The sequence below is a fragment of the Triplophysa rosa genome, linkage group LG18 (assembly GCF_024868665.1).
Source record: "Triplophysa rosa linkage group LG18, Trosa_1v2, whole genome shotgun sequence".
NCBI classification, from domain to species: domain Eukaryota; kingdom Metazoa; phylum Chordata; class Actinopteri; order Cypriniformes; family Nemacheilidae; genus Triplophysa; species Triplophysa rosa.
The window spans coordinates 11504292-11518694 of NC_079907.1; the positions used below are offsets into that span (position 1 = coordinate 11504292).

The following is a 14403-nucleotide window of genomic DNA, read 5'->3' on the forward strand; positions in this document are numbered from 1 at the left end:
TATACAAGTTGCAGTTGTGATTTCTCATACTGTTAGGAAAGTTAACCATGGTTTTATTATAGTAAAACTGTAGTAACCATGATATTTAGGCGGATTATTATTTATATTACAACCGTTTCACTAGCTAAACATATAAATATAAACTATGTTCACTACAGTGAGACAATTATGGTAACTTTGTGGGTTTATGGATTCACTATAAATGGCATAAACGAATCTGTAGCAAAAACATGGATCATTTTCAAACAATAAACCGACAACACCGCAAATACTATTATAAATGGATAATATTACACCAGTAAATGTACCCACTGACAAAAACACCCACCCGTCATAATAAAATCTACGACCTGAACGCCAAAGCAAACATTAACGTACCTTTCTCTTCAGGCATCGTATCGCGCATTTAAAGTCACTGTCGTCTGTTCTGAAGATATCGACTGAAGTGAATACTCTCTGAATAGATACCCGATGGTATTTCAGTGAAGGGTCTGATTCATGTTAAGGTTGAGCTCCTCTCGCTGAGAGCGACGGAGAAATACGTCGTACAGAGGTAGCGCGCTCGCGCCCGTGTGTCAAGAGATACTACAGGAATGAGCAGCAGCGGGTCATATGATTCCCGCCTCAATGTCTGACAGAGCGCACGCTCGTGCTATTGCAACAGTCTATTATAAATAGAAGCGTCTCCATCAAAAACATGACACCCCTGCCCAAATATCCGAGGGCGTTCACCGTATTTTCTCTATGTGAGGTGCGCAGCAGGATTATCACGGAGTCCAGTTGGAACGCATGTGGAAACAGTCTATCAACTTATAAAATATATTACATAGATTTAAATGTGTCCTTCTAACTGCATCAATGGTTTGGTTTTATTTAAAGCACATTTGATGTAGCTTTCATTTTATTTGTTATCTATTACTGTATCAACGCCACTTGTTGCAAACCGGATGCTCATATTACAGGAAGACTAATGCACAAGCTCTCCGTAATGACAAAACGTTGCATTAACTACTGTATGTGATATGAAAAATGTTCATGAAATCCCGAATGTCTTGTTTTAACTTGTGTTAGGCCAGACTCACATTTCGCGTCTAAAACAGTGCGTTCTCTTTTTTTTCCAACTTTGCGCTCTCCTGGCGTCTGTCGTCGCTAAGCAACCATGGGCCACGATAGCCGTTGAGACGAGGAGGTATTAACAAAGGATATAGGGATTATGTGCACTGAAAATACCTCGCAATAACTCCGCTACTAGATTTAGTTATGCTGTGATCATCTGTGTCTCCATCTTCATTGCGCTCGTCTATATTGGCTGGTTGGTTCTTGTCGCATGACATGCGGTGCGCTTGCGGATTTCTGAAAAGTTGAGATTTTTTAATGAAAAAAAAGAGCGCGTCGCCCCCTATTCCCCTATAAAATAACGAATATGCGCGCGGAAAGACGCGAAATGTGAATCGGGCATTAAGTTTTCTTCAATTTTCCATCCCCTTTTTCTTTGTGGTGGTTTGAACATCTGTAAAAACAGTTACGAGTTTTACATGATGTCATCAGACCTTCACACTCCAGTGCTGATGTTGTAATGAAAGTTACGAAATATGAACCAAGACTTTTTACAGGTCAAGGAGGTATTTATGAACCGAAGAACATTTCACACACCCAGTCAATTTCATAAATGCATTTATAATGGCCTGAAGAGGTCAGAAGTGCCCATCTTCACTTCAAAAGCCGCTTACAGTAACTCTGGTTCTCTGTAGCACACTTCACTCTTTGAAGTCTAATCAAAGAACGTTAGGCAATGTCATAATTGGCTCTCGCTCTCTTTCGCATGCCCTTCATAAGTCTTGAATAATGATCAGGCATGTGGACAGTCAGCTAGCACCTGTCTGAAGGGTTGCGTGGTCCAATTTTCTCATTAAACTAAACTTACAAAAGGGTGTAGAATTGATTTCTCTCAAAATGTAAAAAAAAAAAAACACAGAGACTCAGAGGTGGACAGTAACGAAGTAAATTTGCCTGAGTACTGTACTTAAGTACACTTTTTGAGTATCTGTACTTTACTTGAGTATTATTTTTTCTGAGTACTTGTACTTTAACTTGACTACATTTGAAAGACAAATATCATACTTTTTACTCCACTACATTTATAAAAAGGTCCAAAAGTAGAAAATGGTTTCTATGCAGCGGGGTTTCCTGTGTGCGCAATTTATCTGGCTTGCGATCTGCCAGGACCTTTTACTGTTGCCAAGTATTTCAGTTTTTCTAAGCTCGCGGTTTTCCGGCAAGCTTTGAATGGCCATTTGGCAGATTTTTTTAACGCAAATCTGGCAACTCTGGGATCTTCCCCGCTAAACTAATGTAAACGTAGGCGCTGCTACATCGTTGATAGCGCTCTGAAAAGGCAAATAGAACATTAAAAGAGGAAAAAGGCACATGTTAAAGTGTGGTGTAATCATCTGTGGGTTACGATCAGTCAAAGATCGTAGAAACATTGTCATGAAAATGATCGGCATAACGGCTAAACGGTAAATAAGCATCACATACACCTTGAGCTACACGTGCGTGTTAACTTCTGATCTGCTGCTATATCATTTAAAGCGATTTGGAAAATGAATGATGTTTTTACTGAAGTAACTATAGTTGAAGTATTCCTGTTGAAATAAAAACAATAGAACCCTGCCCAAAATACAACATAAAATGTAATGGATTTAATGGTTATAATGGGAATTGTACTGTGGATACTATGTTGTCTACTTGTATGTGATGGATTCTATTGCTGGGATGGTAAATCCTATTGGAATAAAACCCAAAACACACTACAAAGAGGAATTTAATTTAAAAATCTCATTCTAATTAAAAAATTCATTGTTTTTTTCAGCAGGGATGGTATTTGCATTAAAACCACAGTATCCACAAATTTACCATTTTCTAAATATAGGAACCATACTCCAATTAATAATCTTTAGTAAAACCACAGCAACTAAACATACCATAGTTTCATTATATTCATTATTATACTAGCTATAGTTTATGTTTGTAGTTAAATTATGGTAATAAGTCCAACAAACACATGGCTTCTACACTTTACTATTTACAAGAACCTTACTACTTACTGGTAAATTGCTGCTAAAACTGGTAAAGGGAATATACAAAATAAAAGAACACTGCTCATAAATACATATAGGCCTAGGGGGCTAATGAGGATAATTAGGCTAAATGATCATACAGGATTATATCTAAACTAAACATATATGTGCTAAACATATAAAGCTCTTAAAGGAGTTGCTCACTGCAAAATTTGCCCCCATTGACTTTCCATAGTAGGAATAAAAACGACTATGGAAAGTCAATGGGGGCAAATTTTGAAGTGAACTACTCCTTTAATACCACTGATTCTGTGAGCTACTCGGTGTATTCAGTAGGGTGCTTCAGAGGCACAAGGTATACGACAATAAAACAATATACAACTGACATAAAGGAAATTTACTTTTAATACTTGAGTACTTTTAAAAGCACGTACTTCTGTACTTTTACTTAAGTAAGAATCTGTCTTTACAACTTTTACTTGTAGTGGAGTAATATTTGACCAGTAGTATCTGTACTTTCACTCAAGTAAGGAAGTTGTGTACTTCGTCCACCTCTGCAGAGACTTTCACACGATATGCGAGTACAAATAAATAATCCACTTATATGATTTGTCAACTGTTCCACTGCATATTCCCTGCTGTATGCATCGAGTTTCAGTTTATGTCAACATCGTTAAACTTTGTTGTTAAGCAACTGCTAAAAATGTGCCGGCAAACAACGGAAAAAAATATGATGAAAGACCCATTGTTCTGAAGTGAGAGATGGGAAGAGAGTAAAAGAGAGCCAAGCTTGGCTTTCAAAGAAAAAACATTACATAATTTCCTTTGTATGGATTTGCAAGATAGAGAACATCTGCCAGACTAATCTAAACTCATTTTGCTGTCCATATGGATGATTTAATATTCAAGTTTTGACACCTTGCGGGCGTTGTCCTCTGCATGTACCGACATCTGCTTTTACAACTTTGCGTGCAGAAATACATACAGCATGTTTTCAGGGTATTTATTAACTATATGTCACATTAATTGAGACGGAATTGAGACACACATAAGGGAAAGCTTATGTTCTCGCATGCTCTGTAGGTAACGCACTACACAGAGCTGACACAGCATAGCCTGGCCTGCACTCTTCAGCGTCCAAGAAAGCGCACACACTTTATTCCGAGAACATTATTACCTATATTTCATCATACAGTATAACCTCTTCGGTGGGCCTTTGATGAGCTAATGGAGAGAGGAACAGAGGCTGGGAAAGAGTAGTGATAACACTGTGATATGTACTCTGCTCGCTCTGCACAAGATTCAAGTTATGAATAATTTATGTTATAAGTGTCCTCTACTCTCACCACGTAACCGGAGACTCGTCTAAAGCACAGCGGAGGTGCTCAGGTGTCAAATCTCAGCGCTCTCTAAAACACACACACACAGTTATGGGTGACTGGATCATGTAAATCCATGCAGGACCATGAGACACATATACTGTATTTACTGTACTGTAAGTGATGAGTATGTTATCAGTGCTATGTCAAATTAACGTTAGATGACTCAAAAATGTCTTAAAAATGTTAAATGTAGTTTGAAATAAAGCCATGAATTGTTGAATCATTTGTTTAGGCAGTTTCACTGATGCTCAGCAAAACATATAGATGATCTGGAAAAAACAACAGTTCCCTTTGCTTATTTACAGCTCCTAAGTTTAGAACACTGACGGCCATAACTCCAGACCTGACCTATCAGTTTAACACAAGGATGCTACATTCTGGATGTGTTCCAATAACCTCGGCTCTTTTCTAGTTGCCATGGCAGGATGAGAGCGGTGATGGGAAGACGTTCATGACACTCTTCTGTTACATTCCCTTTCCAGACCAAAGATACTACACATCAACGCACACCGCAACACTAAGAACTTTTTATCGCAAAGACAAATCAAGAACCATATAATATTGGTTCTTGAGCTGTTTTTTTCTAAACGTGAGGTATTTTAAGTAACAGCTAATATCACTTTGAAGGTAATACTGTGACAGTTCAAACAGTTTGGATATTTCTAAACACTAAATACTTGATACTAATTCTAAATGCATTCTTTTACTCTCCTCATGTTACTTGCTAAATGTTTATAGACTAGCTAGCAGTCTTTTCATACATTTAGATCAATTGTATTATTTCTTACTATCATTGGGTTCGTGTAAATAATATTTATAATATGCATTACACACGCAGCAATTGCAGGAAGTGCAGCACAAAATATTCGGCTGGACAGTACATTAAGTGCTGACTTGCTCAATAATATTAACCCGTACATGCTCTAGCGTGAAAAATGCCAAAAGTTTATAGGAATGAGTGTACACAGATGCGGTTCCTGACATGCCCTTGTAAAAACACACCTGCTGCTGATAAAATAGCATTTCCTCAGCATGCATCCAAGAAAGGCTCGATTAACATAAGCAGCAGGGTTGATGCACACGTCAAAGATAAAGATTTCAAACACAAAACACACAAAATTTGTTTATACTGCATATTGTAACCGCCCATTGTGCAGATACTATGGCACTATGGAATATTATTCATTAAGTCTCACTTTCTGGAGATCATCATAACTTCAGTTCACCAAAGCATCTTCAGACTTATCTGAAAGATAGGCCATTCAGACTATTGCCATAAAAACCTCAACAAAAAAGCGACCTTAAATGACATTATTTTTAGGCCACTCATTATGGCTCATGCTCAGTGGGTAAACTGGAGGCCATTTCAGTCCTTATAAAACCAGGACAAAGAAAATGTCACAAGACCACTCTAGATTTCAGGACAATTTGCTAGTGCCTCTTTCCCACACAGCAGCAGTGATATAATCAGCTTTTTCTCTAATTCCAACAGCTGTGAATCATTTAATTCACAATAAACCCACCATTGTCTCTAATAGTGCAGCTAATAAAGTCTCTATCAACTGGTGGGTCAAAAGCCAAATAATCTGTCAAAAGTTAAAATAACCACTAGGGCTGTCACGATTATGAAATTTGATTGACGATTAATTGTCTAATAAATCGTTGCGATTATGGCGATTAATTGTCTAATAAATCGTTGCGGTTGTGGCGATTAATTGTCTGTTTTAGGGCTTTGTCGATTATGACGATTAATTGTCTGTTTTTGAGCTTTGACATTTAATTCTCATTCATTTTTGATTCAGCGATTGAAACGACCATATTGTTCTGAATACAAGACTATGTTTTTTTCTTGGAAATACATAGGAAAAAATTGGGTCATCATATATTTAAGGTTTAGGCTTTTACCTGTCAATGATACAACCGCCAAATACTTGTAAATTAAGTAAATTGATCAGGTGTGAATTGAAGCCACCATTAAAATACTATCAGTCATAGAAAAGCTTCTAGTCTGTTTTTTTCTCACTTGCAAGACTACAGTAAAATTTTACTTGTGTGTTAATGAAATTTTGGTAGACTGGTTTTCACACTGAGATTTGCTTAAATAATATTAAATTGAACTAATTCAGAAGGAACCCTCCATCACTTCCTCCCCTCACCATCCTGGACAGCACTGTGGATACTGTGGAGTCATTCAGGTTCCTGGGCTCCACCATCTCTCAGGACCTGAAGTGGGAGTCCCACATAGACTCCATTGTAAAGAAGGCCCAGCAGAGGTTATACTTCCTCCGTCAATTGAGGAAGTTCAACCTACCACAGGAGCTACTGACCCAGTTCTACTCAGTGGTCATCGAATCTGTTCTGTGCACTTCAATTACTGTTTGGTATGGCTCGGCCACCAAATCAGACCTACGAAGACTACAACGGACAGTTCGTAGTGCTGAGAAAATTATTGGTGCTCCTCTGCCCACACTTCAGGACCTGTACGATTCCAGAGTGAAAAACAGGGCAAGAAAAATCATCATTGACTCCACACACCCAGCACACAAACTCTTTGATCTGCTGCCCTCTGGCCGGCGCTTTAGAGCACCAAACACCAGGACTTCCAGACACAGAAGCAGCTTCTTCCCCCAGGCAATCTCCCTCCTAAACAGATAACTGCTCCTTAAGAGCAATATTCCACTTCCACTACTCCTATAGTGTGCACTACTGTGCCTTATTATATCTACATCTTATGTATACATGTATATAACACTACCTCTACTTACTAAATTATCCATTTGCACAAGTGTACATACAATCTGTTAATATGTTTATTCTACTATATACTACCCGGTACAATGTCTCTTATATGTTATTATCCCCCATTTTCTGTAAAATAGTCTTTATTTTATATATGCACAATTTAGAATCTTTTAGACTGTAAATCGTATTATATTGTATTGTCATTGTGTTAAATGTCTGTACTAGAAGCTTCCAACACCAAAGAAAATTCCTTGTGTGTGCAAGCACACTTGGCAATAAAGCTCTTCTGATTCTGATTCTGATTTTTAATAATTGTACTGCAGGTAATTTGTATATGTTTTAGTTTTTTTTTAAGTGATTGTGTTGTGGTGGTACATTTTACAAGTATTACCATGCTTTAGTAACAATATATACACTAAAATATGCAATATGCAGATGCACTACAGCTCCCCCTAGTGTCTTCTATAGAGATGTGCGATAATTGCGATGATCCGAAATCATCGCGATGAGGTCAAACAATCGCGATGAGACGATTATTTAATAATCGTGACAGCTCTAATAACCACATACACAACTAAAAACAGCACAATAGGCTTGTTAACTTTTGGAGAAGAAAAAACTAAAAAAGATTTATTTGATGTCAATAACTGTTTTCAACATGCCTTAATCCTAAAACCCTAAAATGTATTAATAAATTGCCAACCTGACTTGATCAAAACATGTTGCAATCGACAACCATGGATTGTGCCCACCACATAGTGTTGTGCAGTGATTTATTGGCCTAATAAATTCTAAAGAGCAAGTAAAGTGGTAACTCTACCAAATAAAAAAATCCAACGTAAAATTTGGGACATGAATTAAACCTATGGGGAACCTCTGTTAATACAACAGAGCCAGACAAAGGACAGCACTCTACACTGTAAAAATAAAAGGTGCCTCAAATATCCTGTTGTGTACTCAAAGAACCTTAAACTGTATTTTAAGTGCTTCAAAACTCTTTTTCTCATAATAGGGTTATTGGTGGAACCATCTATAGTCTTGGTGGTTCTTCCAAGAATTTATAAGATTCTTGAATAACCCCATATCCAGCTCTGAAGTTCTGGAGTCACTTTTTCACTACACTGGTCCACAAAGTGCTTTGCGGGTTATTGAAGGAACTCAAAAAAATGGTTATTGTAAGATCCGTAAACATGTAAGTGGTTCCTGGAGAATCTCTCTTGTATAGGACAGCATCTAGGAACCCACGAAATAGGGATTTTTAGTGTCTGATTATTTTGATGTTTTATAAGAATAAGAGTAGTCCAAAGTTAGCTTTTTGGCACCTGATCTGTGAACATACATTTAAAAATCATGCACATGATTAGAAAAGGCTAAACGTTATTTAAACAATTATCAGCAAGCTTGAGATTTCACAATTAATTATTTTATAGTTCTTACTATTAAGATTATAATAATTGGAGACAAAACATTTTTATTCTACACGTAGACTGAAATCTGTTGAAAAATGTAAACGGATGTATGTAAAAAAAATGGATGCTTTCCATCCAAACAAAGCGCAGCTTTCCCAGTACTGTGGCGCTGTTGGCCCATTGTCACAGCATCATTGCATTGCATGTGTTTAACTTTTTCAGCTCTGCGCAGACTGATCACCGTATGACAAATCAAAGCATACAGCATTTCTAAAGCATACGGAGCAGTTCATAAATAGCTCTCACTGTACTTTGATTCCATGCGGCGATTGGTCTGTGATCAAACATCTGTCTGTGGTACGAGGCGGCTGCAGTACGAGTGCTCTCCTATGTTGCGTTCGGACGACAGGCGGAAATGGTTTCAAAATAACGGATCTCTCCTCAAAGCAACAACCTCTCTGTATGACTGCCCCATTATAGGTGAGTGAAGTAAAAAAATAATAATACTAAATGTATACTATTTATGTGCACGTATACTCTGACAAGTCTGATTGTATGGCTGTTTTTTGCTGTTTAAAGTCCCAGTGAAATTATAAATTAAATTTCTTATTTTTTCATGAAATATTGCAGCGTTTATAGTAAATAGTTAATCAATGTGGGTAATTTTCTTTTTAAAATTCATGTACCCTCATAATCTTCAGTTAAAATCTGAAAATGCACTTCCGCCCTGAAATGACTATCCAACTTCCGGTTCACGGGGACTTTAACCTTTCATTTAGTACATAGTGTAGACAGCGCTTGTTTTAGTCGAGATGCTAACGAATATGACGCTTGTGGGGCTAAATGTTAGATGTTAGCGTAAAATAACCAATAATGACTTTTAGCTATTATGCTAACTTTAAGTGAATTTATTGCTTTTTTATTAACTAATTTTTGTTTGTGTTAAATGGTTTTCATACCCGTGTTACATAAATTGTCTGTAATTTAATATATTTTATCATATTCAGTTCTGAAAATAGATAAAACAGTTCTGCTTTTATCTCTTTTCCAGTTGAGCAGCAAAAATGTAAGTATTATATTTATTAAGATATTGCACATTATGAGTTTTTATTATTATGTTAATTGTTATATTTGCACATGTAAAAGTATATATATACTGATATATATATATATATATATATAAATCATATTGACTGACTACATGGATCCTCACAGCACCTGGTGATAGCAGGAAACCCATTGTGCTTCATGTTTTCTTGCTAGGAAGGATTTGCTTGCAGGCATATTAAAAGATTACCATGGGTGTAGGCTTTGCTATGAGAGACTACTTTTTTGCTGGACTTTCAGAAGCAGAGCATCAAGTTATCTTCAGCTGTCTTGAGTCTTATCAATTATGTTAAATGTCCCATGTAAATAATACCAATGTCCAGTGAAGATTTTACTGATTTCATTGTATATTGTGGTAAATTTGAATTCCACTTTTTTTACAATTGTACAAAAGTACCTGAAATTTGTCATTATTTATTTTTAAAGTTAAAATTTTGTGTTACAGTTTTGTTAAGATAAAAACTTCATAAAAATATTACAGTATTACCAACACAATATCAATTATACATGTGATTTCATGAATTTAGAATTGTAATGTATACTAACTATTCAGTGAATATTTATTATATGAAAATTGTTGTTCATCAACAAACCTTGTATGTGGTTTTAGTATTAAAATATTCTGCTTATTAAAATATTGTGAATGGCAATACAGCAGAACAATACACTACAGGGGTAAACAAAAAAAAACAGGACAAACTAAAATGGTGCCTTGAAGCACCCAAGGTGGTTCCAGACCATTTTAATAAAAGGGTTCCTCAAGATCCTTGAGGGTTCCTCAGAGAACCGCCCTTCGTGAAACTGTGCCTTTAGTTTCCCCTGAGGGTTCCGCCGGTGTGGCAATGTGAAGAACCCCAAATGTTTCCTCAAAGGCGGCCTGCGAATGCGTAGCAGTCAAGCTTAACCATCGCATTATAGATGCATTTAAATTAAATACATTTTAGGACTCAAATGGAATCAAAAAGCATCCCAGTCAGGATTTATCACTTTGGTATACACGGCCTGGTTTTACAGACAAGGCTTAGTTTAAGCCAGGACTATGCTTCAGTTAAATTAGGACATTTAAGTCACTTTTACTAAAATACAGTCGATAAAAACATTACTAGTGTGTCTCTTGAGACAAAACAATGGCACTGACATATTTTAAGGTATGTCATGTCAGGGCAATTTGTTTTTAGTTAAAACAGGCAAATAAGTTTAACATCGGACTTAAATTTCAGACAAATTTGTTTCATCTATATTAAACACGCAATTATGCATAACTTTGTTAGTATCTACACATTTATTAGAATCTAACAACCCTCAAGCCAATATCCAGCCTTTATGCTAAACTTTACTTGTTAACTTAAACTACTACCACAAAAGATTGGGAATAACATGAAATTTACCTACTGTTCACTAACAGTGCGAGGACCCTTAGTTGTACAAGAACCTGCATTTCAGCCAGCATATTTAAAATAAATTTAACGACAGTTAAAAATACGAGAAAATGACAATTTTGTAACTCAATTAAAGGGATCATTTACATGAAAAATCTGCTTTCATTTACTCACCCACATGTCATTCCAGACATGGGTGTGCAGAACACGCATGATATTTTGAATAACGTTGGTAACCAAACAACATTTGCCCCCATTGACTTCCATTGTATGGACACAAAACCACGGAGATCTGATTTATAAAGCTGTAAATGAGAAGGGCTAAATAAATGACTATTGTTAAGGAAGACTTTAAATCAACATGGAGAAGTAACAACCAGTGTCAAAACGATTTAATCAGCCTTTTATTTCGATGTACAGTAAACGGTGCCAATCAAACCTGTCCTTCCAGTAGTTTTAAGATCAGCAGAGGTGAATCCATTTCCCCAACAAGAGTTATAAATAAATACGTTGTGCCCTTACCAAATACATGTATAAAGTCTAAAAATGATAAACATTTGACAGAAGCACAATTACGCAATCCCGTAAACTACAACAAGGCTGCAATGCAACAATGAGCGCGCGCTAACAGAGCTGGTGGGTGGAACCAGGCTAACGCATACGCAAACAGAGACCAATACCCAGGCCGTTATGTTCACCAGTATCTAGATACCAAATTTGCACACCTAATAACACTTACCAGTGCTCATTGTTACCCTCGGACTTTATCAATGGCCAATGTCAAATACGCGTTGGACTAGATCCTCATTCAGTTGTGCACCGCTGAGCCTTCATCTCTGTACATCTCGCAACCCCCAATGCTCAAGCGCCTGTGCCAGCGTGAGAATAAAAGGACCTCGCCAAAGATGCGCACTTTATAGCTCGGCCTGAAGTCGAAATAATGCTGTAGGATCGCCTATAACGTACTGCGCAGCGTCGCGGGCGTATGCACTAGCTGGGTGTTGCCGAACGGCCGTGATGCGATCGTGCGTATTTGCCTCAGCACCATCACTGCACTAGCCGGCTGGTACACAACGACATGCAGCAACAGAAGGACTATGGGAAATGGAGTTGCGGGTACCAACCAACCAAGTTTAAACACTATGATTTGGACGCGGTTTACCAAATGCAACTGATGATAAAAAAAAGTGTACATTTTAATTGTACGACTGGGCACCGCGTATTTACATCAGGAAAACTGGCGCCATCTAGTGTTATCAGTATGTTCTTTAACAGATAAGTTTTATGGCTTTTAGTTTACGTCGATAGATGTTATGCCATTCATCTCCATATATCTTAATTGTTAAAGGTTTCAGATTCCTAAAAAAAAAAAATACGAAAACCATTAAGATCCATCTATTCAAGCAAGCCCATGGTAACATTATACGATACAATTTAGTCTTTGTTAAGTATTTGCCACAACTGGTGTCAGGCAAATAGTAAACTACTCGATCACAATGCAAACTGGAAATCTGATTTATCAAGTCATTACTATCAAATCACCGGACACAGACAAAGTAAAAACCAAATAAGTTTATTACCTTACATAGTGGACATAAATGGTTATTTTAAAACTGACTACAATTGATCACATTAAAATCACATCAGCGAGTGTTATTAAACACTACTTTGTTACAAAGATAGTCCATCAGGTCCTGTAATAGAGACCACACAAACATTTGGTCATGCTACACAACGTCTCTAAATAGGCACATGAAATTATGGTACTTTTTAAATTGCTGACCTTGATCTTTCGCATTTGTATTAAAGCAGCATCGTCAAGTAGGTCAACATTGATTTCATCTTTATTGTCCTCAGAAATGAGCAAAGGCTTGAGGGGGGAAAAAAAATGTTAAAATGAGCATAAATGTTAAAAGGTGTTGCCAGCAAACTCGACTACAACATCTACATACTTACTTCTCCGAGAGATGTTACTATTGTGGCTGAAGCCATCATTTCATCACCAACTGAACGACTCACTTGTCTGCCGGTCAACAGAGAAGCAACAAATTCAAATCTGACAGCATTCGCATACAGCCACAAACAGATGTAAATCGCAAATTACCTTGATTTACCTCCCAACCCAAGCTTGACAACCCGTCCTAGAGTTCTTTTTGCACTGATAGTTGAGGCACATCTGTCAAAGTGAGTCGATAAACTAAAAACACACCAATCCACATAAGTCCAGCATGGTCAAAATTAATAAATTAACATTGGGGGTTTACCGTAGACTTCCTGTACTGTTACTGGAGTGCAGGGTCTTCTTTGAACCTTTCTGTGACAAGGCTACAGTAAAACATATTGGGGAAAAAACTAAAAAACAAGATCATTAAACGAAGGGTCTGTACCTTATGCCCTTCCACTGTACTTTTGTTTGAAGCTGATGATTTTTGCTGTATTCCAATGTCACTGAACCCTAGAAGTAAATGAGGGTGGATTAAGGAGAAATTTTAAATTTAAGTTAAACCTCTTAATTTATACACTGTCATTAAACCTTTCTTGCTTGGCTTTCGAGTTAGGGGTTTCCGAATTTCTGGAGATGCACTCTATAAAGGAAAAAAAATCATTGTAATGCTGTAACGCCGTTACCTATAGCAAACACTAGATGGCAGCAAAAACAGTTTTACCGTGATAGCCATAGTGACCTCGCCTACGGAGGTGTCGTGACCTGAAAAACCTTAAAGTAGTAAGCTTACATCTTCTCAAGCCAACATAAATGTAGACATTCAGACAATGAAAACAGCCATTGTTGTACCACTCATGAGATCTTTCATAAGCGTGGTGTGAAGGGAGTGAGGCATCTTCATCAACTCTATTTTGAAGACCCTGTCCACAGTTGCCAATAACTTGTGCAGATTGGCCTCCATTTCATTTATCCGATCCTGAGCTGTTCCGGTACAAGATATTTATCATTACACCATTATAAATTACGTTAGTATATTATATTAGTATGCAAAAAGGAATCGAAGCAACACACCTTCCTTTTCAAACTGTTGTATGAAAAGCTCTTTTCTCTTGTTTAGTTTAATATTTTGCTCATAGTTTTGTTGCCCGTCGGGCTGATCATCTGAATTCTGACGGACTTTTCTAGTTCGTCGTAGAGCCATGGCATTAACAAACTATTTGCTCTGGCGCCCCTCTTAAATAAGATTATAAACGACAGCACAGTTGCTCCCTAATTACCTTAATAACTCATGCAAAGCACTCGCGGAACTCATGCATAGTACTCGCGGTACTTTGATGTCATGCACAGATCGGTCTGCGC

The 14403-nt window shown here is 37.2% G+C and overlaps 2 protein-coding genes across 16 annotated transcripts in view; both read right to left on the reverse strand.

The window, feature by feature from the left end:
- Positions 1-12189, reverse strand: part of ablim2 (actin binding LIM protein family, member 2) — a 61440-nt gene extending 49251 nt beyond the window's left edge. For 4 of the 14 annotated variants that reach the window (XM_057359183.1, XM_057359185.1, XM_057359181.1 and 1 more), the window contains exon 1: positions 379-649. In XM_057359183.1, coding sequence (XP_057215166.1) covers positions 379-406 — 28 coding nt within the window. In that variant the 5' untranslated portion in view covers positions 407-649. Of the gene's footprint in view, positions 1-378; positions 651-11838 lie in introns of those variants that run through there. The other 10 variants (XM_057359189.1, XM_057359188.1, XM_057359186.1 and 7 more) reach the window with 6 other exon arrangements.
- A 475-nt stretch (positions 12190-12664) lies between these two features.
- Positions 12665-14340, reverse strand: cdca9 (cell division cycle associated 9). 2 transcript variants are annotated; one of them, XM_057359084.1, is made up of 10 exons: positions 14116-14340; positions 13894-14025; positions 13766-13806; positions 13633-13684; positions 13507-13554; positions 13364-13424; positions 13204-13275; positions 13056-13122; positions 12883-12969; positions 12665-12793 (listed from the first exon to the last, which is right to left on the reverse strand). In XM_057359084.1, exons 1-10 carry the CDS (start codon positions 14243-14245, stop codon positions 12743-12745), a joined length of 741 nt encoding a protein of 246 aa, XP_057215067.1. In that variant the 5' UTR covers positions 14246-14340; the 3' UTR covers positions 12665-12742. The 2 variants fall into 2 exon arrangements, with proteins under 2 accessions (XP_057215067.1, XP_057215066.1); XM_057359083.1 differs by having other exon boundaries at positions 13364-13413; positions 13487-13554.
- Between the last annotated feature and the right edge of the window lie 63 nt (positions 14341-14403).